The sequence below is a fragment of the Nothobranchius furzeri genome, chromosome 7, assembly GCF_043380555.1.
Source record: "Nothobranchius furzeri strain GRZ-AD chromosome 7, NfurGRZ-RIMD1, whole genome shotgun sequence".
Lineage (NCBI taxonomy): Eukaryota > Metazoa > Chordata > Actinopteri > Cyprinodontiformes > Nothobranchiidae > Nothobranchius > Nothobranchius furzeri.
The window spans coordinates 44,949,840-44,976,958 of record NC_091747.1 but is presented as its reverse complement, the minus strand read 5'-3'; the positions used below and the strand labels follow the sequence as shown (position 1 = coordinate 44,976,958).

The 27,119-nt window shown below is 42.4% G+C and overlaps 1 protein-coding gene across 1 annotated transcript in view; it reads left to right on the top strand.

Moving 5' to 3' along the window:
* Positions 1-27,119, top strand: part of gli3 (GLI family zinc finger 3) — a 125,262-nt gene that overhangs the window by 9,207 nt on the left and 88,936 nt on the right. The window contains exon 2 of the mRNA XM_015954757.3: positions 12,500-12,673. Within this exon, the coding sequence (XP_015810243.3) occupies positions 12,541-12,673 (133 nt within the window). The 5' untranslated portion in view covers positions 12,500-12,540. The remainder of the gene's footprint in view (positions 1-12,499; positions 12,674-27,119) is intronic.

Here is a 27,119-nt window from a genome sequence, read left to right as displayed (position 1 = left end):
CACACAGATGAGACTCCTTACTCCACTTACAGACCAGTGCAAGGTTCAGCGCTCCAATGCACCGTGGCATAAAGCTCTTCCTGATCAACTTAGGGATACAACTTTGGAAACATCAACAGCACGGCAACTATTAGAGGCTCTAATGCTGGTTATTTACAGTATAGAAACAGTTAGTGTTACAGGTATGATGATAAAGCTTCTTGAATAAACCGCTCATTTTGTCCCAAGTCAAAAACTCCAATTATTTGATTTGATATTAAAGCATCAACGTGACTTTTTCAGTAGTTTGCATGACTAACCAGTATTTTTTTGCATTGTTTAAAAGTAGTTTAGCTGCTACATTTTCAGTTCAGCACAAGATAACTCCTGAATCTGTCACTCACTGACTGAGTTATGGTGCTAACTTTATTTTTAGGTACTTTTTAATGCCATCTGATGGGAGATAATGAGAAAGCACAGATAAAACAACATCATTCATATCTGCATCTCTGGAATGTGTGACCCAGCTCTACCCTTTTGGATCCTCTCCCATCCACACAGGAAGTCTAGCATTAAAGAAAAACCCATCGTTTCTTCCTCCACCCTCCCCAACACCCTTCTTTCTCTCCACACATTCCTCTGACTGACTGTGGCACATTTCAGGACCGCTTCATTCAGCATTCCTTTACATCCTGATTTATTTGCCCTCTCTCCTCGTTCTTTTCCCTCTTTTCTCCTTCTGTTTAGGTCCGGTGTTATCACGCTAGAGCAAAACACCAAGACGACTCCATCTCATCCAATTTTCACCCCTTTAATTCGCTTTAAATGGCACGGCTGCAAAGACCGGGTCGGGAATTAATAAGAGCCAATAAACCTTGCCGCTGGGGCATCAAGGCCAGTCTTTAAGTAAACATTATGACTTCTTGAGGGAGGATTCAGGGGCAGCACTTGATGAATTGTGGCGGAGCTTGGGAAGGGCTAATTTCTCACTTAGCCGTCCTGATGGGGCTAGCTAATAGGCCTTGCTTTGCCTGGCTGATTGTCTGCTGGCTTTATTATTGTGCATTATCGCGCTGCCCCCTGGCTGTTTTCAGTGTTCGGCCCCGGAGACGCTGGAGCCTCTCATTAATCACATAGCGGCACTGACTCATTCCGCTTCAACACTTATTCCAGTGACACAGTGGAATGAAGGAAAGGAAAGAGAGATAGAAAGGAGGAGGGGAGGCGGAGCGAGCAAAAGGGAAGAACAAAGTGAGGAGTTCAGTTTCACAACACCTTTGTGAAGTCTACCTCTGTGGGCTGCAAATGCACTAAAACATACACAAAGGTTCCTTGTTCTCTCCTATGAGTTGCAAGGCCTTGTTCTCGTGTCACTCAAAGTTTGAAGAAGTACAAACAAAATATTGGAAAGACAAATGCATGGCGAACTTGTCTTATCAATTAAAGCCACCATCTCACTGGGATTAGACGGTCAGCGACTCATTGGAGACAAAAAAAAAACACTTGGTTGCATAAGAAACCTTTGTGAAAGTTATCTTGTAAGGTCTGGGCAGGTAGGGCAGATGCCATGATAACAAACACTAACACAACTGATAGCTAGTTTTGTTGCTTCCTCTTTAAGCTAACGTTGGCTATTAAAAAGCTAGCATGAATCATCATTTATGCTTGTTAACTTACCTTTAAATGTAGGTGGTCACATAGGATTGAAAACCTTTGTCTTTCTTTTATTTCAGTGTTTAGATGTGGCCTGAATTAGCCTGTGTACATTAGTGACCGTTATCCTCGGCAGACCCTGCAGCGGTCACCTGCAACATGCCGTAACTATTACTGTGACCTGGACGGGATTCAGCTGGCTTAAAAGCCAGGACACAAACCAGGGGCCCATGGCATAAACCCTATTCAGTCACAAAAATGTCAGTGTTGTTTGCAGTGATGGCTTGTTTTGTTTAGAATTTGCTCATCAACCCTTTACAAAGCTGTCTCACATTTTCACCTTTAGAGACAAAACTAATCAAGGAATCAAGAGGAGTTCCCCAGATCTGCTCATATTTTGAGAGTATTTATGTTGAAATTTCTTTTTATACCATATTTAAAAATTTAAGTGACACAACAGCAAGGTCCTGCAATTTATGTGAGGAAACTGAGACACCTCGCAAACATTTTGAGACATTTACAAACTCTCTTGTAAGTCTTGAACTGCAACAACAACAACAAAAAAAAAAAACATTTTGTTTCCAATTAAGGGACCCAGCCATATCCAAAGACTAACGTGTCTTATGTACATGTTTAAGTTAACACTACTTAAATTTAGCAGTTTTGTGTTACTTATTAGAGAATCTGGCGCAACCTGTAGCCTGTGTTGCTTCTGGTTTGTGTTCAGCTACTTCAGAAAAACTCCGTCTAAGGCCTCGAGAATAAGAGTGGTGCAGTCTTTAGTCTCCTGGGCAAAGCAGAAGGCCTTTTGTCAGCCGTACCTGCTGCCACCACGCTTACACAGGACCATCCATCTGCTTGATCCCTTTCTGAGCGCACGTGTGAGGAGGAGGCAGAGAGAAATATGCGTGTGTGAGGTTTTCATCACTACAGGAATTTCTCTTTTCCCGCTCATCCCCTCCCTCGGGTCCCTTCTCTTATTTATCTCCTGCACGCAGTGATTGCAGTTGCATACGGTGGAGTGTATGGAGCGGCTGATACTCCTATACACACTGTGCCATTTTCACACATGCACACACACATTACACAGAAACAGTGCTTTCAAGCAATGCAGCCCACGGTGTACCATGTACTCTTTTGCTGTGAGAGCGCGCCGAAGGATGTTGCTGTCATGCTCGCGGTTGTGGCATCGTGCAGAGCGAAAGCCTCGCATGAAGAATGCCTCCGCAAACACAGAACTGTTTTCTTTGCAGTTGAGAGGCCCTGTGACAGGATACAGATCCCATTATCCTGGATCTACCATGTGCAGGGGCTACTCAGATGGAAAACTTAGCTACGCGAGGCTGCTGCAGTTTGCAAGTCGGATACAAAAAAGATACCAAGAAGTGAAATTCAAGAAAAGCCTTAGATTCAAGTCGATATTAGGAAAACTTAAAAAGTTCTAGGAACACACACAAGAAAAAAAATCTTTGGATAAATAATTTTTCCTCTTGAGGACCTTTCCTAAATTTGCTGATGTAATCGGTTGCTTTGTTTACGTTGGCCTTCAGTAAGTGGCTGAACAAGCATCTTTTTCTTCTTCTCAACAGTCAGGAAAAGTGTCTGATCCACCAAAAGCCTCTACGTTTTAGCGTTTGGAAGAGAAATAGGAGCAGGGGAGAAACCGATAACTGGGCCACCACAGCCACAAAGCTGCTGGTATTACCCATTGTCTCAGCCGTCACAGCCCCACTCGCAACGTGCAAGTGGCTCACAAACAAATGCAAATTTGAATTATATAAATAAACAAGCTAATGAGCAGAAAGCTGTGGGGAAAAGGAGCAAGACTTCTATTGTGGAGTGTGCTTTATTTGGTCTTTATCTACTGGTTAGGGAGTGCAAACAGGGCATCGTGTAAGCATTATGATTACATCGTGTGGGTCTGTTTCACGGGAATGTAAGATGCACTCATCTCATTTTGCTGTGTGATGCACAGGGTCCCTCACCAGCCCTCCAAAGCATCCGAAGTGGAGAGGTCTCGGGGACCAAAGCGCATAGGAGGATAATCTCATTAGCTGCGCTGAAGCGGTCTGTGTTGTTGCGCTGTTTGTCCTTGGGAAAAAATAAAAGCACTGAAAAGGCTTTCAATTTTAAAATCTCATATAGTGCACCTTCTTGTTTGAACGGTGCTCTTGAAAACAAAGATGAGTACCTCTGCTAGATTGAAAGGACTTTTCATTGATTCAACAGCGAATATATCAACTTTTGAAGTTATGCATGGTTGAGGATAATTTAAAGGCACGTAATAGATTTAGAATCAGAAAAGTAGCAGTTTCGTACCATGCAGAAAGCTTGCCATAAACCAATTTTTACGTGTGTAACTGATGATTTTTTTATGTGTGAGTGTGTGTGGCTAGCTGTGACTAATTTCTCCTAAATGGTTCTTTTTGAGAGGTTTGTCTCAACAAGCTAACGCCAAACTTAGAGCCATCTGGTGAATGGTAAACATCAGCCACTAAGTCTCTATTCTGCTGCTTTCCACTTTTCATTCTGGGGTCAAGATTAACTCAGCGTCTCACTCGCCTGCGACTGTTGGCAATAAGTTGCGAACAGCATTTGTGAAGGAGTTTCAAACCTTACTCGCAAGGATTCTTGATTTCCTTGCATAAGTTGCATACATTTTTATTCTCATGTTGCTGAAATTTTGACCACATTAAAAAATGGCAAGATAAACGTTCTCTCGAAACTGTTTCAGAGTTGTTGCACATCTGGAATCAATCTGGAACTGTTCTCGATTTAGTTTCTGAGTCAGAAAGGGTGAGAAATTTGAGCCAAATTTGGTAGGGATTGGAAACGGGGACGTGCAACTTGCAAGGGAACCATTTTTGGAGTTTCCTTTGCAGCTACTTTTTGTAACAGTTGCAGCTCAGTCGGTTACCATCTTTATAGTCTGTAGGTGCAAAAGTGAGAAATATGTAAAACAACTTAGGAAATAAAATTTGGGTGAATTGCAACAAATTTAAGACACTTAGCTTGACTATCACAGTCTTTCACCTCATATACCCCATTTGACCTGACCAGAATGTAAAGCTTGTTGCAAACATGTTTTACATACTATTCCTTTTTACACAACGTATAAAGTGTAATATTACCCCAAAGGTGTATTGTATAAACTCGACATGCGAGCATGGCGTTGCGCGAATTTTGCGGCTTTCGTTCTGCCTCACTTGGTGGTAACATTGCAGCAATCGTCTGTCACATAAATAGCGATTGCGCCTTGGTGCAACAGAGGGAGGTGTCATGATCACATGGGGAGTTACTGCCGAGCTCTGGCCGGTAACTATATTGAAAATGAAAGTAAAAACAGTCTGTAAGTTCTGCCTTGGTAAACAAAACCAGCAGAGATGATCTGAAGCGATGCAGCGCTCCAGGAGCTTCTCGCCGTTAGAGCTGGAGCTCAGATCAAAGGAAATTGCACGGGGACTGTGGAGGACAGACACCTTTAGGAGCAGCTTGTCCAAAAAAAAAAGTAACAATTGCGGCTTTGATTGCAATAAAAAGCAAGTTATGTCCAAGATAAAAGGAAGTCTGCAGCAGTTGCAGAGACCGCCCCCATACCCCCTTTGTACCACCATCATGTAATCTTTTGTAAAGAGGACACGATTTTGCCACATTACCGCCACGGTCTTGACCAATTATAAATAACTTAAGACTCCCTGATGCCACCATGGCGTTGCGGTAAATAGATGGCATAGGTTTGTAAAAACGGCTACTGAATCATTGTGGTTCCTGAAAATCTGACTAATTCATGCCTTAAACAGTCACAACCCAGTAGCAAACTGGCTTTAGCAAGTGTTTCATTTTATCGTATAGAGTTTGGGAAAAAGACCTGCATGGAGATTGTAGAACCAGAGCACACTGTCACCGTCTCTTCAAAAGAACACATTATCCAAAATGCACCTTTTGTATCTGTTCTGCCATGTAGGGCTCTACTGCCTTTATAAACAAACTTGAAACAAACAAACAAACAAAAAAAAAACCAGTCCATCTGTTTTTTTCCCAGTGTTTGGTTTTAGAAATGATGTGCCTGAAACAAGCTGTTTCAAAGTGTCCCCTTTTGTGATGTCACAAATGGAGAATTTAAATAGAATGACCTCTCACATGCAACAAAGAGAGCTGCAGTTGGAGGAGCAGCTGTTCTATTCCGAGCTGAGTGGGGGATGGATGGGTGTAGCCAACACCACCTTGTGACAGAGCCCTGTAACGGCTCATTCTGGAAGGTACTGAAAATGTAAACAAAGCTGCTGAAATGGCTTTATGTGCGTGAGATTTAGTGCAACGATCTTCATGAAAATGTTGTGTATTGACTAGGGATGCACGTTTTCCAAAATTTCCTTAATCGGATATTGACACCCCTTCACGGTTAATAGCTGGTTAACCGGAACCAACCTCCCCCCGACGCACACAAACATTTGCCGCCAGTCTATAAATAATAACGCTTTAAACTAAACAAAAGTTTCCTTACATTGAACTAAATAATTACACTGACATGTCTTCATTTTACTGGACAAATTAGAAGTCAGACGCAAGCAGGAGCGTCATGGCCGACTGACCTGTTGCTGGCCTCGGTTCAGATTGCTGCACCACGTCCTGCCAAGCTCAGGGTTTTGATGTGAGGCCTATTGTGTTCCAAGAATGAAATACCTAAGAATACACTGCTCCCACGCTGTGCTCTTTGCTAACCGCTTCATGTTTGAGCACATTTGTCAGATCATGTGACGAGCTCATTTCTTCTTCTGTGGTTACCCAGTAAACATATTTTGATGGTGATGCTCTTGCACCCTCTAGTGGCACAAAATATATCACTCCCCAGCGCAGCAGCAAGACTTAAAGCAGTTAACCGGGCAAAACTGTTAAACACGGTTACAACATTAACAGCAAATAACCGGTTAACCGGTTGACTATGTACATCATAGTATTGATCATAGAGCTGTTATAACTTAAGAAAATGTTCATATGTCCCGTTTAAGTGGTCTCATCTCTTCACGTTTCACCCAATGCAAACATACTCAATGGAAGCATTTTGTGTTTTATTGCTAGATTCAGCTAATCTTGCTGAAGGGCTTTGACTCCTCCTTCCCCTTCTTCTTCTCCTTCTTGGCCTCACAGTGTTTTAGTCATTCCAGCTGTGAAGGAGCCCTTAATATTGTTGGCGTAGCTGCAAATTGTGCAAAACACACATTGGACACACAGGGAAACATGTGCAGGCACGCAGGGGCACGGCGAGGTGCACGCAGATTCATTCACGCGTACACACACACACACACACGTGCACACACACACACACACACACACACACACACACACACACACACACACACACACACACACACACACACACACACACACACACACACACACACACACACACACACACACACCTCCCTTTTCTCCATTCATTTTATCCCTTATCCCACTTCTTTTTGCTCCTCAATCGTCTACATCTCCCATCTCTCCCCTCCCCTCTAACTCACAGCTCTGCGGTGCGTTTGTGCAGCGTTGATAAGCCTAAGATAGCGGATCTCGGTGGTCGCTGATGTAATGATGATGAATGCTGCAGCGCTGCCAGTCTCCCCCTCAGGGGGCCCTCGACACTGAACAGTCACCCTAATGAAATGAACACAAATACAGTACCCCGCCTGTGAGGGGGGCTTGCCAAATCTAAAAAGACACTTGAATAGTTTATGTTGAAATGTCCAGCAGTTTCAGACTGTGTTGGTGCCGTAAAATAAAGCTTCAAATTACTAAAATTGTGATTATTTCTTTGATAACACTTCTTTAGGATTACATTAGGAAAGGTTTTTTTTCTTGTTTCAAAGGGAAAAGTTTATTTTTGTGTTTCACTTTGATGTCTACAATTTGCAGATGACTTTCAACTCAGTGCCTTTGTCACCAAGGCGTGTAATTTATGTTAAATTGATTTGCTTAATGTGCTTATGAAATAAGTATTTTTTCTAAGGGAACAGTCTAAATTGTGGTGTTTAAACCTGTTTAATTGGCTCCCTTGTCTGCGTGGAAGGATTACAGTTGAACACAAATAAAGATACACCCTCTTTTTCACTTCTGTAGGGCAGATGTGCTATAGAAAATACATTAATATAAAATTTAGCCTTATGTTGAATAACAACAGCACTCTACCTGCTTGGGTTGGAATTTAGAGTAAAAGGGACTTTTGCGAGGGAGAAGAATCCTCCTGTCTACTAAAGTCTTCATTGATGCATCTGTGTGTTGGTAAATTTCAGACAGAAATGAGCAACTTGACAGGTGAAAACAGAGACGGGAACATCTGCAGAAATGGGTTTAGGCGTCCAGGTCAGAGGGATTATGGGTGAAAAGGTCCAGCTTTTAATTGCTGCTTTGGAACTGTGGCCTGCCTTGTGGAGCACAAAAGGCCCGTCAGACACGCTTTAGTGGCTTGGACTCCTGAATGTTTGCCCGACCAGTGGAATGCCCCGCTTTTCTCTTCAACCTCCCCCCTCAACTCAAACCCCAATGCTCACCCTCGGATTTACATTTCTTCTTTTTTTTTTTCTTCTCTGGCCTGACTCACCTGGGGGGCGGCAAGGAGACACGTGCTCCACACGCAACCCTTAATTCTTCCTTCTTCACTGTTTTTGCTGAAAGCGTTATTCCAGGGGGTTCTGCGAAAAACAACTATAAACAATTAATATGTTAACTGTTGGAAAAACTCTTTGAGGAACCTCCAGTTAGGAGAGAAAGATTTCAGTTCTGAATGGATCTAATAGCTAGTCTAGGCAGGGAAAACAGAATAGAATAGAATAGAATAGGATTTATTGATCCCACAGTGGGTAAATTCACATGTTACAGCAGCACCAACACTTAAAATATTAATTTGAAGAAAAATAAGAACAAGATACATGTAGATACACATAGGCAGTAAACTAGTATTGTAACCTTCGACCACTAAAAACCACAAATAAAAAATAACATAATTGGGTTCGAACACAACACAGCACACAGTAATGGACACAGACATACTATGTAAATCTGCTGTTGCACAAACATTGAACCCATACTGAGTATTTCAAAAATCCCGTGGCACTGCTTTCTAAAACCAATTTATAGTAAAAAAAAAAAATCCACCAGTTGTACAAAGCACTGTTTTTTTAGTCAGAAAAATGATATTTGGTCAGAAATGGAAGTGCTCCAAGAAGAGGCGCCGTGTGCCGCCGGGCAAGGCAGGATACCACTTGGGGCCCCAGGCCACAAGGGGCTGATAAACTTTGAAGACAAAACCACAACAGTAGTGAGACAATGTAAAGTTGTCATTTGACAGCTTTGTTGTTCATCTTACTTTTGTACCCCCCTCCCCCCATGTAGAAACTGTAGCACGCTTTCCGAACAAGCCCCTTTACAACCTTGCAATGCAGCTGGTGCCAACTAGGGGTGGGCCACATTGTCCACCTCTAGTGCCAACCAAAAACAATTTTGAGGGTTCAAAGTTCATGAGATGTTAATAGAAAATTAGCAATCCTTGTTCATTTTATGTACTTTTTCAGGCCATCTCCAAAACACAGCCATTAGAGAAGTTAGTAATGATTGATGCTAAGCTAAATAAAATAGTTTATCTGTTTTTTTGAACGTTATAGCATGCTTGAAAGTTAGTTCAAGCAAATGTTTGTGCTGCACACGCTGATATAAACAGCCAAATGAGCAATGAAATGGTCACAGCATTCAGAAAATTATGTAAAAACAAACAAAAAAAGGATTTAAAAGACAAACGAGCTTCAGCTTTGTGATGGCAGATGTGAATAAAACCACAAAAGGTAACTAGTGCAGAGCCGGCGCTCCGCCCATGCGGGTAGGGCACTAGCTGATCTGGCTAGTGGCTTGGAAGTGAACACAGCAACACTAAAGCCTGATTTGTACTTCTCCATCAGCTCAGTGAGGGAGAGACTCACACACATTGACAGACATTTTGCTTTCAGATTTCTCAGTCAGCTGGGGAGTGTTACAAAATAATTCCCCGCCAGGACAACAGAGGGCATTGCGCTATTCTGAGGTATCCTGCCACCATTACAGTCACGTATGCGGTCCATGAGTGTTTTAATGTATTTCAGAGACTTTTTATCACAGACCAATTTGTCCCTCATTCCCCTCCACCTCTCCACGCGATCGGCACGTCTAAACTCACGTTTCTCGTCTTTTGCACGAGTAAAACGCTTGCTGCATGTCTTTGAACTTCTTCATTCACGGGTGAATAAACTTTCATATTTACAGACTTTTTCCGCGATGCATTATTCAATCTGTTCCGTGTATGCCGCTAAATATCTCTTTACTTTTTGACGCAGTAAAGACAGTGCTGTTGACGAATGAAACAGGAAGCAGCATCCTGACCAATCACAAGCTTGCTCGACGGATAGTTTTTGGGGTGTGTCTCTGTCTTCTTCCGCAAGCCTGTCAAAGGCTCTTGTTTTGACGCATAATGGCGTTGCGTGTGTCCATTCCGACACAGATGGAGAAGATAAATTAGGCTTCATACTGTTGGGAGATGTGGAAGGTCAGGGTTAAAATCCCAGTTGGGTCATACCAAAGGTTTAAAAAAACAGGACCCAATGCCTGCCTGCTTGACACTCAGCTTTAATGGGTTGTATTGGGGGGTTAAACCAGCAAATAATTCCCAAGCACAGCCATTGCTGCAGCTCACTGCTCCCCATAGGGAGATGTAATTTCACCAGTGTGTGATGATGACTGTGGGACTTTAACTTTAATAAGGATTGTGCAGTTTATGTCTTAAATTCTTCTTAGGTTTCTCTGAGTTGTATTTACAACAAATAGGTTATTAATGGTCCATAATCTTGAAGAATCCTTTCTTTAAAAGATCTGAGCTATTATTCAAAGTCACACTACATCAGGTTTATAGGTCTGCCAATGATGGAGTCTCTAAATAGCGCCAAGCATCAGGAGCTCACCAACAGACCTGCAGACTCACACGCAACACACACATTCAGACCATTAACAGCATAAAAAGCACAGAAATGAAAGCCGTCACTTTATCAAACACATGCAGAAGTGATTTAAGATTATATCTGTGCACGCAGGACAAAAATGTCTTTGGTTGGGGACGACTGCTACATATGTATTCATGCGGGAGTGATTACAGGACAAGCTCTTGTTTAATTCTCTTTTGATTGGTCGGGGTGTAATTGCTTCGTTGTTATTTTTTCCTCTTCTCTCCCTCTCTTTTGTAAGCAATTGCTTACAGATGTTGTTGTCGGGTCAGAATGGATGACAGACTGTGGTTTTTCAGGGGTTTGGGAAAAAACAAACAAAGCCCACAGTGTTTGTCTGAAGTTTACCCCTCAACACTTCCCCCTTGCCTTCCTTCCTTTGGGAGTTGGTAAAAAAAAAAAAAAAACATCCCCCCTACTTCTAGTCTCTGTAGCGCAAATCTTTTAGCATTTTAGCTAACTTTACTGCCTTTGTATCCGTGCATGTTTATAGAGTGGAGGACAGTTAAACAGCACAGCTGGGTAATTAGCTGGTGTTTATTATAATGAAAATTCTTGTCAGACTAAATATTTCCACTAGTTATCCATGAATCACCGTGTCTGTCCTGTACTTTGTGTAAATGAGTGGTTGTGTTGGATCACCATCCGTAATCAGAAGACCTACATGACCTAGATGGATTTGAGCTCGTAGACGGCCTCTCAGGTGCTGAACTGAGCAACATGTCTGCTAGACTTTTGGCTGAACCCCTTCTAAACCCACAGACAGTATTAACTTGAACCACCTTTATTCTTTGAAAGAAAAATTGCCCGGCACCATGATATTCCCAAAGGGGCCTTCAAACAACCGTTGTTTTTTTTTTTTTTTTTTCCCAGACTGTGAATTTTTCTCTCTCTGTGGCATCCCCTTAAGGTTTCTTCTTTCTCTCTGGAAAACGAGTACCAGAGTAGGATTATCAGTTTATCCACAAGCTGCCTTCACGTTTATTCTGAGATATAAAACCTTGTCAGGATGTCCTGGCCTTACTCTTTTTATTGAGCTGTTGTTGGTTTTTGACGAAAAGTCAAAAGTTTAGTTGAAAATAAGACAAGCTAAGTTCTGGGTATTTAACCATGGTTAGTGCTGCAGGAGATCAGTGCCATGGTGAGCAGAACAGAGCCCAGCAGGTCTGAATGAAAATATATCAGGGTGAGCTGCTGGACTGACCCGTGCTCTGCTTTGGGCATCGTGAAAAAGGGATTTGAAGTTTACCTCGCAATATTTACAGAGCAGAAGTCTTGTCTAGAAGGCCTTTATTGATAAAGTGCTCAACTCTAAGCGGGGCATTTGAAATGAATGCAATTAAAAGTGTACATTAAGTTGTTTATTTTATCTTGATATAAAATAGTGAAGGAATTGAATGTGTAGGCAATCAGCCAACGCAGAGATATTGTAGAATCATCACATTTCATCTAACAGAATGATTGAGAACAGAGCCTTGTGTCAACCCGGACCATTTTAGATGTGACACACTCTGAGCCCGATCGCTGTCATGGGTATTTGTCAAAATAAAGTAAAGAACACGGAAGATGTATTTTATTTTATGATGATCTTCAGCTTTCATTTACTACTGCAACTTAACTGTTAGGTCACTATCCGGCTGTGGCTTAACGCTAGCATTACTAGCACCGTGTTTCCCAAGGGGCAAATCATAATAAGAACCTGGATATTATTTTAGTGAGGGCAGTTTTATCAGTGTGTCTGTGTATGCTGATGAATACGTTGGTGGAGTGGATAGGACTGGGCCTGAAAAGAAAACTCCACAGTGTTTGTGTTAAAATTTTGTGATATTAACCTCATTGTTCATATTCTTCACCAGTTGCCCAGTCTCCATGAGGTATTGAGGAATGAACCATCGCCATGGAAACTCAGTCCCAGGCCAGTTCAGCAGCTGAGAAGAAGAAGAGGGTGGAGACAATCGTCGCTACGAAGGGCTCATCAGCCCGCACGGATGTCAGCGAGAAAGCAGTGGCCTCCAGCACCACATCGAATGGTACCCATCATCCCTCAACCCATCATTTTATTCAGATTATTGGACATTATAAACAAACATTATCACCATACGCTGATGATACTTTGATATTTATTCTCCTTAGATCATTAGAAGCATTTGCATAAAACTAGTTACTGTGTGTACAAAAAAAAAGGAGATTTGAGTAAACAAAACCCTGGTTTTCCACTGGATGCTTAAGCATCACGTAACCTTCAGGGTACCCAGATAATAACCATCCAGGAACTTTCAAAATAAAAGACACTTGCATTTTTCCAGTTGCTTAACTAGTAAAATAAATAGCAGCATTACCTGTGAACCGTCCGATGCTGTCATCCTTCTCCTTGCTTATCTTGTAAACTACTGAAATCTTGCAAGATATTGGAGTTCTACAGTGATTTTTTTAAACCTTGTGGGACCAGCTGTTTGGATCGTTGTTGCTGCCATTTTGCATCTGAAATCCTGTGGAAATCGTGGAGAAGAAATATAATAAAAATAACCAGTCATCTTTATTTAAAGAGCAAGTCACCCCCAAATCACTTTTTTTGCTGATAAACTATATAAAGGAGTGTCTAATCATGCTGCAGACACGTGTAGTCAATAATTTGGCACTTCAGTGCTTCTTGGTTAAAATTCAAGTATTCTGCCTAAAACTGTCAGTGTTGTGCCGTCATCAGGGAAAAACTCTGCACTGTATTTGAATTTAAATCTGCCACCGCTATTGGCTAAGAGGTATGCTATGATGTCATCTGGTACATCATGATGTCATAATGCCATTGTGAGCCTGTGTGTGTATTTGTTAGCAGCTCCGCCCTCTCGGTCTGCCAAGCAACAGCATTTGTTGCATTTTTCAAACATGAAGTGGGAGTGAAGTAAGTTTCTTGTAGGGGGTGACTTGCTCTTTAAGTCAAAGGTTTAAAGGATTGAATAATTTTCTCCCTGGAATATCCTGACCTCTGTAGGCACAGTTGTCTTCAACAGGTCCCAGTTACTCACTCAACACATTCAAGCTGTTCTCACTGGGCTCAAAGAATCTTTTTATTGTCTGTGTTCTCATTATGTAACCGCGGCCAACTTACAAAAGCGTGATTAGAAGATTTACACATGCACATTTTATAAATTCTAACAAATCATCGTGGGTCTCGTACAACGCTCACTGGTTAGCAACTTTGGCATGTTTACACAGCGACGTCTTCAACACATGCCATTAAAAGTGGCACAGAGCTTGCAGTCCATTAAGCGTAACATCAATCGGCCCTTTATTCTCAAATCTGTGGCTGGAAAGGGAAATATTAGATGGCAATTTTTTTCTTTTTCTCAAAAGCCTTCGAGGATCAAGCTCAAGTCATAACAAAACCAGTGTTGAGATCATCACATCCTAAGCTGCAGCTGTGCTCATTAGCTGTGAGAGGATTTGGAAGGTTTTGGATGTGGAGAGTTTGCTGTAGGAGCCGGGGCTGTTGACTTGACCGAGTGTTTTCTGACTCCGCTGATGTCAAACACCATCATCCCCATGTGTGAACGGGAAACAAACAGTCCGGGAAATGGTAAATAAGCTGCTGTGACTTGGCCTCCAGATGGGAGTTATCTCAGGAAGTGGGTAAGGTAATGCATCCTGAAGCGTCTTGGGAGCACACTCACTCTAACTCATTCCCAGATGGCCAGCGCTGTTTTATTCATTAAAGGTGCAGAAAGGAAGAAAAGTTTGTTGTGGAAAAAGCATGGATGTAATTTGGCTCGGTGACTGTGGATTTTTCTTAGTAATGTCCTTGTAATTATGGCTCTGAACAGCATGCCGTTTGTCTTGAAAACCTTGTCTGCTACACCGAATCAGCCGTGCCAGAAGGACAACATCCCAAAAAATGACAGTAGTCCCACAACGAAAGAGAACAATCGGTAGATCAAGTCTCCTTTTCAGATCTTATTCATAATATTGCTTACACATTCTTTGTGTGGTTATAATTACAGCACGTTCCCAAATCACCCCCAGAACTCTTAACCTCTTTTCAGGTGTAACCCTACACTCCCCTCAACTTTAACCCCCATAGCCCCGGCCCTGCTGCCTCCGTCCAAACAAAAGGTAATTGTGAGCAGCTGTGGAACCCCGGCGACTGGTTCTCCTCAGAAAGACTTGGTGAAATATGCCCCCCCGTCAAGCAAAATCTCAAAGCAAGAAGCCCCCGTGGTGTACGATAAGCTGTGAAAACGGAAAATAATCAGGAAGGGCAAGTGGAGTGGTGGACGTTTCGCTAGTCTTTTGAAAGCAGCCGAGTAAATCTCTGATTCCCTGTTTTCCTGCTTCTTATTCCGAACTTGAGTAATTATTGAAACCTGATTTAGAGTTCTTACATTCATCTCCATGGCCCCTCCTCTTGCTGTGACAGCTCAAAAGAGCCGACTGGGTCGCGGCAATGCTGCGATCGGTGCTCCTTAGGAGGAGTTTTGGTTGAATCGGTGGAAAGGGAGGGAGGGAAGGAGGACTTCTCTCCTCCCCTCCACCAATCCTCATCATTCAGAAAGCAGGTGGACCACTAAGTCCCCTGAATCTTTTGTTGTGTTGTAGATTTCCCTGCCTCTTGGCTGAATAAATACTGTCGTCATGGGACAGTTTGGTGCTAAAACAGGACTGGTGATTTGTGACGTAGAGTGAAAAATGGTAGAGGATTCTGGAGTTGGTTGGAGGGAGATCAAAAAACAAGTGGAGGACATAAACTTGATTTAGTCCAGAAAACTGTCGGGGAGTGTTGTTCTTACACAGATTCTTTGTGAAGCGTGTTGTGAAGTGGGTGAGTTAGGACGCTCTTAAGTGTTGATGGTTAAAAAGGGCAACGGTAAGGGTCACAGAAGCAAACAAGTTAAGCCTTAAAGGGCGACTTATGTGAGCAGAGAAATCCCAAAGCAAATGGAAAGCCTGACTAAAGTGTTTAAGGCAGAAAAGAGCACACGAATACGCTCTGATGGGCAGAGAGGGTGGAGAGATAGAGGATGAGTGAGGGGCCACCGTCTTTTTAGGCACCCATTTAAATGATCAACAGTAAATAGAGGGGAATGTCATCTGACAGAAATAAAGTTCCCGTTAACAGCAGGGATGGAAAGTAATTTACAGATACGCTGTCCCCGCCATCTTTGTGCCTCCCAGATAAGGTTTCATTTCAGAAACGGATAGGAGACATTTTCACTTACGGGCCCCCATTCTGGGACACCTGTGATAACAGCTTGTGGACCCCTAATTGAAAATGGGTTTCAAAATGGATTTTCACTTTTCTTCCTTCCCTCCTCTTCCCCCCACCCTCCTCACCAGCACCTTGCTCCATCCCCCCTTCTCCCCCTTCCCTTGTCGGTGGCAGTATTGGACAAACAGAGAGGGAGAGGAGAGGAGGGAGGCTTGAGGGGGGGAAATCGGATCATCCCTCAGCCCGTGTCACAGCTGTGACAGCCGCATGATCCGTCTTATTAATGAAATCATTGATCACTTGATGGGGCTCATAATCAACTGTTTCTCTACTATGTCCTGCTTCATGTCCTCCTCCTCCTCCTCTTCCATCCTCCTGCTGCCACCTCTGTTCTCTACCTTTTAGCTCCCGCTGCCCTTTGACCTCTGAAAAATACAAATATATAAATAAATGTCATTTAAAAGCATGAATCCACAGCAGCTAACTGGATTGGACACATGTACAGAAAACACACTTTGTGCATTTTTTAATAATCAGTTTGAAACTACTTAAGGGTGGTCTGTGTCATCATCGGTATTTGTGCTTTATTTATTTTGTGTTGGGACTAATGAGAACTGATGGAGGTATAAGGGACCTCGTGGGAGCTCTGGTTGGCCCTGTGGGTCAAACAGTACCATGACGGAGGCTTGCAGGCTTTTAGAGACAAAACCCCTTTTTATATATTATAGAACATTCTGAAGAGGGTGTAATTTTGCACGTTCTACCTGTGGATTAGTAAAACCACCACGTGCACACAGACAGTGGTGAGCCGTAAGTATTTCATGGACCTCTGCACTGAAGGCAATTTCCTGCAGCAGCAGGGAGATGGACTTTGGCAGAGCCACCTCTCCGGGGCCCGAGGCTCTGGATTAGCCTAGCCTCGCTGCTACGCGGGGCGGAGGGGAACCTCAGCTGCCCGGCCCCTGTCCATCCCACTCTGGCCTCCTCATGTCTGGCACTGCCAGATCTGCCTGCTGGGCCCCCTCTGCTCCCTCGCTGCTGGAATAGGCACACAAGATGCCGGCAGAGCTTAGCTGCAGTGGAATTGAGTCTGCTCTGTTTGGGCAGTGCTCATCCTACTTGTTAGCATACAGTATAAAAGAGATAGCATCTTTACAAAAATACCAGGGTTTGATGATGCAGGTTGTTATTCTAGGGGTTTGGGGAGTTTTCTGATCAAGGGATTTATATAAAAGAGAAACAGAGGGATGTGATTGATAATTTACCCATTTCCTGGTCTAATAAGTCCTTGTTAATATTATTATTTGACATAAAAGCAGGATATAAATCTCAAATGGACATTTCAGTCTAAGTTTTAAATTTAACGAGCTCCGAGGGTTCATTCTGACCATCACTCTGGTGTTTTCAAAGGAACCCAGGATCATTTTATAGAGCTAAAAAAGATGCCTGAGAGTCTAGGGTCGTCAGGTCAGAAGCCGTGACCGGCCTGTTAACCACACAGCTCACTGTGAGTGAGACCATCTGAGTCTGCTGTCTTCATCCTGCTGAATCTGCTGCTCTGTTGGATCTTGCTGCCTCAGAGAGGCTTAGTGGTGACCAGAGCCCCCCATAAACTCATAAACCAGTAAAGCAGGGAAACACCAGTTCATTATTCTACCATTCTGTCCATTTGTCGGCAGGCATCAGTAGCCTCCCACCTGCCAGGAGGCACAAAGCAAGTGTCCTGATCCTGCCGGGAGGATTTACAGTGTTGTCTTTTGTTGTGCGCCCTCCCTGTTGTCTTCACTCACCCTCACATTTTTTACCAGTGCTGGAGATTTGCTGAGTAGATGAAGTGGAAATTTGTACCAGGTGTGGATTTTCTACCAATAGTCTGCAGAGACAACTTTACAGCATAATTTGCTTTTGTGAATTCTGTCGATATTAAAACTACAATGAAGATTTTCTCCCTTTCATGAGATATGTTGGATTCTTTTAGAAATCAGTAATAGTCTTACCCTGCACTGTGATATAATGTAGGCAATATGACAATTGTTTTTTTGTTAAGCCCGCCCCCTGTCCTTGCCCCATGCAACTTGAATTGAGCGCTCAGCATTGGCCAATAGACATTTGTTTACCTACAGATGTCAGTCACAGAGCGTGTGCGAACGTTTGCAGACGTGCCTTGATAGCTGCAGAGTTGCCGGCATTTCTTATGGACAAAGTCTTAAAAACATACGTATACAAATAAACAGGATGATGTGAAATAATGTGTGTTTTGCTCAGCTGGCCTGCTAGAGATGCACATTCACGAACGAGAAGCGTTCAGTAGTTATGGAAATAGGAATGCAATACATGTCTCTGCCTCTAGATGATGCCTTCTGAGAAAGACTCTGGATTTCTGCTTTAAATTGATACTTTGCAACTTTTTAATATTTTAACTAATTTTCTTGAGCCAGTATGTGCTAAAAGGACCCTTTACAAGGTTAATGAAAGCCCACCCAGCCCCTATCGCCTCCTGTGGCCAGAATATTCCATTTGCAACTTCAGACTGGCGGGCCACTCTTCTGGGACTTGAGCTGACATACCTGGCGCTGCAGTCTGGTTCCAGCACGTTTTCTGCATGTTTTAGATCATGAACACAGCTGATGTGTTTAATTTAGTGATGAATCACTCCTGTAGACACTAATGAAGGCTGGGGAGACATCAGATTATGGCGTTAGAAAGACAAACGCACAGCAAGGAGATAGATTTTGGTTTCAGTTCTACAAACGGACACTAGGGGTGCTACAAGCAAGCCAAAAATGCCCAGTTGCCCTTTTACATGAAGGTGAACATTTGGTGCAAGTAAGTCATCTGCAAGGACAAATAAGGAAAAATTTAAAAGAACACTATGTCATTACATTATAGTACTAAGAACTAAAACGTAACTTCATTTTTAGTTAGACAATATATTTTATTGGGAAGTTACTTGCTGGGCCTCATTTATTTGTTGAAAATATTTCTAGTCTACCGTAGATTCCCTGCTATTAGACTGGTGTTTTGCAAGTCACAAGGAAGTTTCAAGTTTTTTTTGAGTCCAGAGTCAAATCGTCGTCGTTGTTGTCGTCTTCCTCCGCTTATCTGGGTCCGGGTCGCGGGGGCAGCATCCCAACTAGGGAGCTCCAGACCGTCCTCTCCCCAGCCACCTCCACCAGTTCCTCCGGCAGGACCCCAAGGCGTTCCCGGACCAGATTGGAGATGTAACCTCTCCAATGTGTTCTGGGTCGACCCGGGGGCCTCCTGCCAGCAGGAGGCATGCATGCTATCAGTTTTTTAAAATATGCAAGCCCCAAGTTAAGTCAAGTCCCTAAAAAGTCGTGAGTCAATTCAAGTCCCACAACATGCACATTTCAAGTCATTTAAATTGGGAAATATGCCAAAAAATGCAAGTATCTAATTAAACCAGGTCCCAAAACAGTCAAGTCCTAATCGGAGTTACATCCTAAATGTCTGATATTATCTGACTTTATTTGCATTAAAATTTTGGAGGTGATCTGTTTTGTTTTTTTTTACTATTTTAATAACAACTTTTACATGTCATGCACATGTTATAGAGCAAACTCTTCTGCAACTTCTGTCAATAAAAATGTGAAAATATGACAGAGTTTCTGAGATGTTTGTGTCTGTTTGGTACACCGGACCAAACTTAAATGAAGTAGCTGTCGTATTTTGCACAGATATAGGTTCAAGTTTAAATATGCACAATAGGTGATCTGTGGTATTATTAATATTCTTATTAGTTATTATTGTAATGGAAGGAGTACCACATATGGTACTGGTTTATTCCATATCGGAAATTAAGAGTTAGACTATCAGACATCACTAAAGAAGAACATCCCAAGTCCGAGTATTACACTTTACATTTAAATGCAAAACAAATCTTATGATCACATACGAATACCAATGTTGTGTAATTGGAAATTATGTCGAGAGGTTATGGATGCACCTCAGAAGATGTATGAATCTGACTGAATAAGCAGCAAATGCAGCTGAGCTTGATCAGAAACAAAGGAGTGCTGATCAATATCAGATGTCTATGTTCACCTTGAGACACGACTCAGAGGTGTCAAAGTAAAGCTACTTAGATTCATTTTGTTCTGTTTCTTTTCAAATTAATTTAGGAAACTATAAGTTAGAAATTAAATCATGTGTCTTTGCCTAATATCCAGTAAATTATCCAGATGCATCAGAATTAATTAAAATGATCTAAAACAGACGTTATGTTTCAGGCTGAACTTCACAGGCTTTCATATTTGAGAGAGTAAAAGGCCCCGTACCTCCTAACCTCGCTCCCCTGACCCCGAGACCCCCCCCCCCCAGGGCCTTGACTCTCACCCTTTTCCCTCTCCCCTTTCCCTCTCTCTCTCTCTCCCTCGCAGTGAGAAAGAGGAGCTAGGATCAAAGGCCGTAAACCATGCCAGTGATTTCTGGTGATTGATTAGAAGCAGAGGTTGAGAGGGAGCAACTCTCTCCTCTCTGCTCTTCCCACCCGCTGGTGCTGAGCACGAATCCTCCCGGGGCTTTTCGTAAATAGCTCTGGCTCTAAGTGTGAAAGGCCCCAGAAACGCATCCGCGGCCTCTTCTTCCTCGATGGCAGAGGACGGGCGGGAGAGTGGGGTTGCAGTTGATAAGAAGCATTTGTTCTCTTGGTCGGACGTGGGGAGGGACAGCCTAATCCCCTTGCCCTGGTCTGTGCGTAGACCTGAAGGAAAAGAGCAGAAGGAGGAAAGGGGGGAATTGATTTTCAGAGCGAGGGCAGGCAGAGAATTGAACTCAGATGTGTAGCAAAGAAACTCGCGGGGAGACGAATGTCTGTTGCTTACAGCGAGATAGGAAGGCGTGCGTCTGTGTGTGTGTGTGTGTGTGTGTGTGGGGAGGGGGCTGCTGAGCAATCCAAACTTGAGCAAGCCCTGCTAATGTTAATTGCATAGTTGTCTTTCATTATCCTGTCCCCCTCCCCCCTCTTGTCCGAAGCAGAACTTATCCCCGAGGCCTCTCGACGAGCGAGTGGTCCTGTCGAGGCATTTTAACGGTCCGCGGCCGCTCGGCGGTGTCGAGATTAAACCGACTCTTCCTCAGCCTCTCCTCTACCTCTGTCAGCTTTTGCCTGGTTTCACCTGGAGCCGTGAGCCTAATGATGTTCGGAGTGTGGGCCTCGCAGCGACAGCTCCAGTGCCGGGAAGATGTGTCTCATGTCAGACTTCGCGCCAGACAGACTCCAATGAGGAAAGAAAAAAGGGAGGGGTGGAAGGGTGGGAGTTCTTCACCAGAGCTGGAGCGAATCCAGGACGAGAAGTGCAATTCTCCAACTGGGTTTTGTTTTTCCTCTGTGGTATTTAAAAAACGATTGAGGGCATTTCTCAGCATTGTGGCGTATTTCATTACTGTCCTAAAAGCTGAGATAGGAACACTTTGACTCATGCAAACATGCAGATGCTTTCTTCTTCTCTCAAGCTCCTCAAACTCTTCCTGCACACATTCGGTGCAGCTGCAGGATGGACCGGTGTTATTAACTGTTCAGCGACCTCATGACTTCATCTTCGGCGCAGTCAGAGGCGGCCCACATTATGTCTCTGCTCGGCTCAATGGGCCCTTTGTTCTGGCTTGGCTCTGGAGCAACTCGGCATGGAGCTGCGTGAGTCCAACTGTCCCACCGCGGCTCAAGTGGGAGGGAGAGGTAGAAGAGGTAGGGAGGCAGTGGAATGAGATAGGAAAGGGGAATTTGTGGGAGACGGATAAGGGCAGATAGAGGGAGATTGAGGAGATTTGGGAAATGCATGGGAAATGGGAGAAGACCGGAGAGAAGAAGAGCTGTGAGAAATGAGTTAACATAAATTAGCAGGAGGATAAAAAGACAAGATGATGCAGGAAGTTGGGTGTAATGATGGAGACAACAGGTGAATCCCATCCATCGCTCCGGTTCAGGTCAAGAAGGCATCAAGTCAGCCAAGCTGAATGAAAAAGTCATGCAGAGATTAGTGAGAGGCGAGCGTACATCTACAGATCAGGGTCAGGGTGACGGGAGAGGTCACACGTGAAGGGAGCTTATTACAGAGGCAGGGACAGCCACAGGGAGAGTGTTGAAACATGAGGTATGACAAGTAAAAAACAGGGATGAAAAGGTAAGGAGCATTAAATAGAAGGTTTTATAGACGACCAGAGACACGAGATGCTGACAAAATGATCCTCTAAAGCAAAAAAAAAAAATCTTCATTTTACACAAATTTTGTAAATTTTATTTAAAAATAATTATAACAGCTTCTTTTTCATTCATTCTGCTGAGAAATTGGCCTCTTTTAAAAGAATTGTAAGGAACTTTGGCTTGTTATTTTTTGTTTTCAATCAATCATCAATCAATCAATCAATCATTTCTTTGTTTAACTTTAACCTGTGAATTAATCAGGCATAAAAGGCACCCAACTCAAAGGATGAGCCAGGGTTGCTTAAACACAAAACAAACAGCTCTTTAGGCTCTCTGCTTCCACAGAAACTTATTTGTTTGAACCTAAAAAAAACAGTTTGTTACATAAAATAGTACGTATTATATTTGGTGGATGGTCATTTGAAGGATGATGCATTTATTGGGTCTGGCTTTAGGTTTGTGCTGGACTTAATTAACATTTGGTTATAAATAAATGACTTTCAGACAGTATTTGTTAACATTTAAAGGTGAATATGGTAGCCTGGCCAGCCATGACAACGCTTCCTTATGTGAAGCAAAGGGCCCGGTAACGCTCCCATTCAAATAACCCCACCCCCTGGGAACTCTAACCGAGCCAATCAGCACTGAGCAGCGTACGTCACACACAGCAACACTCAGTATCTCATAAACAACAAAGACGGCATCTGAAGAGGAGTTCGCTGCGCTCTTTCTCTGTTCTAAATGACTTGGACTTGTCTTTAAAACCGCAACAGGAAGATCTAAAAGTCTTTCTTCTAAAGAAAGACGTTTGTGCAGTCACCAGACGCCATCTTTGACTACAGCTAATAAAACTAAAACGTCGCGCGATACAGTCATCTTTTCTGCCATTTTTGTGATTGGTTATTTTGAGCTGGCTAGTCCCGCCCCTCATGTTGCTCTCTGCAGAGGCCGAGTATGGCTGGCCAGGCTATGAGTATAAAACACGAACACCACAGCAACATCTAGTGTGTAGAGGTTGTGGCTGCAACAACAGAAGAAGGATTTCAGTCGTCAGGATACCAAGTTCCCTGTTGATACGTGAACATTTTCATTTGGGTCCATCTGTTGTAGGCTTCACCTAAACTCACTCTGATTGTAGATCTTTCATGGTCGCTCCTCTTCTGAGAACAACATCTTCTGGGCTCAGAAGCAGCTGTTTGACTTTCCGAGTCCGCCATTTTCCACAGTGCCAGCCTCACTGTGCCGAGCGGACTGTTTGGAAACCTGCAGTGGTGCCCTTTATTGGCCGGTAGTTGTAAGCATAAACCCAGTGTCGTGCCCGTCAAATGAAATTTTTGATAATTTTTTTCATTAAAATATAGCTTTGAAAGAAAATAGTGTACCTTCATTCTTCACACCTCTAAGTGCCCTGTGGAGGTATTATTTAAAGAGACAATGTGTAGCTTTTACTGTTAATTTCTGGAAATATCCATCAAAATATCATTGAAAAATATTGGTGGGTTCGTAACATATAACCATGAAAATCAGGTTTAAAATACGCCATATTAGATGCCATGTTACCTTCTACGGGAGCCCATGAGGACAAAATGCATTTACTGATTTGTAACAAACGGTTACAAAACTTTCATAATTCTTAAATGTTGTTTTACACATTTACCTCTTCACTTGTTGCCAGTGATGGAAGGGAGTCTGATCTGCTTGTTATTTAGCTAAAGTTGGCACTCCACAGGGCTTTTTGACCCTAATGGGCATCTCTTGGTAAGGTCTTACTCCAATACAAAAATACTGCTTGCTTTCAATGATTTAGGTATCTACCACTGCCTATTGCCAGGAAAAATACACACTGTCACTTAAAAAAATTATATAGCTTTTTTTTCAGTTGTTCCATATTCATCCTTTAAGGTCTGTCCAATGAGGTGGTATGGACTGAAGAAGAGTGGAAAAGCAGTCCAAAGATCAATGAAAGGACCCTCAGACACCCAGAGTGTATTGTCTGAGGTTCTCCATAGCATTCTGGACCAAACCAACCAACATTAAATAACTCAGTGGAAACGAGGTAAAGGCTTTCTGTCTCAAAGTGGGTCACACACTCCCAAAGATTTATTTCCATATTTGCTTGGATGTGGGCGTTGAACATGAATTAGTAGTATTGGGATTGCTCTGTGTTGCCTCTCCATCCATTCGTCCATTTGTTGTCTTCTGCCTATCCGGAGTTGAGTTGCAGAGGAAACAGAGAGCCCAAACTTCCGTCTCCTGAGCCAGCTCCTCCGGGGAAAATCCTAGGCATTCCCAGCCAGCGGAGAAAGATGGTACTTACTCAGTGCAGCTCGACTCATCTCAGCATAGCTGAAAGTCGTTTTCGTTAGTTACTGGCCCTTGGTCGCTGAAGATGCATCATCAGAGGCTGATGTCCACTGACCGGCTAGGGGGTGGAGTATGCTACCCGCATACTTTTCCAGGCTCAGAGTCTTACAAAGGGTCACCAACCTAGTCAGATGTTTATGGCTACAGGTCATGTATTAAACCCGGCCCGTTTCGGAAGTACTACCCACGTGTTGAGCCGCACTGATTAGTAAAAATGCAGCATATACCTCGATCCCCATCTCAGGTCCTCAAATATTTTGTTAGTTGGGGCACGACAGGTGAGGGTGGTTTCTATGCTCATTTCCCTGATTGTGATGTCACAATGGGGACTTTTAGGAAGGCTCGGACATTTAATTCCTAAAACAAACACTGACAGACAACGGATGGACTTTACAGTTTATTGGCGTTGGAAACGGAAGTTTTGAGATGTTTTTTCAGTACAGTTCTGGTTCTTGCATGACTTTATGTAACTTTGTTGTTTTGTAGTTCTTCTGTATTTATGATTCAGAAGAACCATATACCTTCTTAATCCTTTCACCCCTTTTTCTCCTTCCACTGCTTTTTAAAATTACTATCAAAATGGGTAAAAATTTGATAAAGTTTTCTTATCTGGTGAACTTTTGTTTACTTATGATCTCTAATGCAATTTTTGATTGATCAAAAAAGCTCCAATGTTTTATTAAGTCCCACAACATTTTAGAAATTCAACACTTATTTATTCTTATAAATTTTAAGGCAAAGTGACATAAACTTGATGCCATCAGAGACTTCCACTTCCTGTAACGGTCAGGTGTAACATATTAGAGCATGAATACTTCATAAAAAGATTCTCTACGAGGAAAATCCGTGTTTTAAACAAACCCCCTGAAATGATCTTGTGTTATTTTATATAATGACTGAGTCAGGTTTTAGAGCTAAGCATTGATTTGAGCAGCTCTGAAGGATCTTTTTCCCTCTAAGTAACCTAATATATGGCTGGAACAAGCCCTCGCCGTGGGAAGAGAATGAAGGAATCATTTGTGTCCTGTTATTTTTATAGCATTTGGCTTGTAGTTTGGAATTCTTATTGTCATGCTCTATGGTAAAAAGGCCTGATGTCCAAATGTGACGGGTTAGTAACTGTAAGCGTTACCAGCTGCAGCATCAAAGCTCCAGGCGTGCTGTTCATTTAACCCAGATCCGTCACACTCATGTGCAGCCTCTGGTTTGACCTGTAATGTAGACATCCAACAGAAGGCGTTAAACTGAGACAAACGTAAATTTATGTGCGTGAGTTAACTCCCAGTGCCTCTCTACCTGTGTGACAAGTCAAAGATCACTGACTGTGTTTAAATATGTTCAATTTAGTGTTAAAATTTCATACAAATTTACTTTGAAAAGAATGATTTCAGCAAATAAAACAGCAGTTTAACCAAAAAGGGGAATTTTTCTTTACAGGTATACTCCATGATCGATGCAAAATATGTACAAAATCTCTCACATGAAGGGATTTTGGCAGTTTTTTAAAATATTTTCAGTACCTTCCAGAATGAGCGATTTCAGGGCTTTATCACTTTACGAAAACAAGCTTGGGCTGGCCACGCCTACTCATTCAGGCTACTACAAGCTGAGAAGCTATGATATCGAGGAGGGGCTCAGAGTACAGCTGCTGTACCTCCAGCAGCAGCTCTCTCCTCCATGTGAGAAGGAGTTCTATTCTATTGTCCCATTTGTGACATCACAGATGGGGAAAATTTGAAACTTCTTGTTTTAGGCACATAATTCCTAAAACCAAACACTGACAGAAAATAGATGGACCATTTTTATTCATGTTTGGAGTGTTTAGATGCGGCCTGTATGGCAGCACAAAAATATTCAAAAGGTGAGTTTTGCGTAATATATCCTTTTTAAAACACTAGCGTGGTGGAATTTTAAGGTTATTCAGATGGGAAAAAGTAAGAGACTATTTTTTCAGTTTTGAGAATGAAGTCAAAATGTTGAGATTAAAGTTGAAATTTTGAAAAATAAAAGTTTTATTTACACATAAATGTTCTTTAGAGAAAAAGTCACAACATTCACAAAAGGTCAAAATCAAGTGTCTAAAAACTCTAAATATTTTTTTCCAAATTGAATTTCAAAACCATTAGACATTATTTCATGAACAAACTCACAATTTCCTGAAAAATTTTGACATATTTTTATAATAAAGCAGAAATGTTCGGAAAAAAGTCAAACATTACTTACATTTTTTAATGTTATTTTCAAAAGTCTAAATGCTTTGATTAAATGTAAAAAAAAAATTCCTGAATAAATTTAAAATGTTGTTAAAATTCAAAATGGAACAATAAGTCATACGGCTTGAACTTGAATTAAAAAAAAAACTTTCCAGAGCTCCGCATCCAGATAAAATAATAATAATAATTTTTGATCTTCGTGGAAGCCGTACGAAGTCCAGACAGTTCTCCTGCATTCAGTGTGAAGGAATATGTTGTACCTTAGATATTGGCTAAGATATTTGATTTCCATCCTGAGGGATTTTTTTTTCTTTGACCCTTTTGTAACAAATGGGTCTAGTTCTTATCTGAGCAAACCTCAAATATTTTTGTTTTTTAAGCTTTACCTTGGTATACTGAGTTGCAGCAGGTATGAGAAGCAATCACCGGCAGCAGGATCTGGCTGTAAATTAGACTGACAGATGTGAACATCCACAGGCTTAATCACCATGAAAGTCAGAGAGAAAGAGAGAGAGAGAGAGTCCACTTCGGACTTA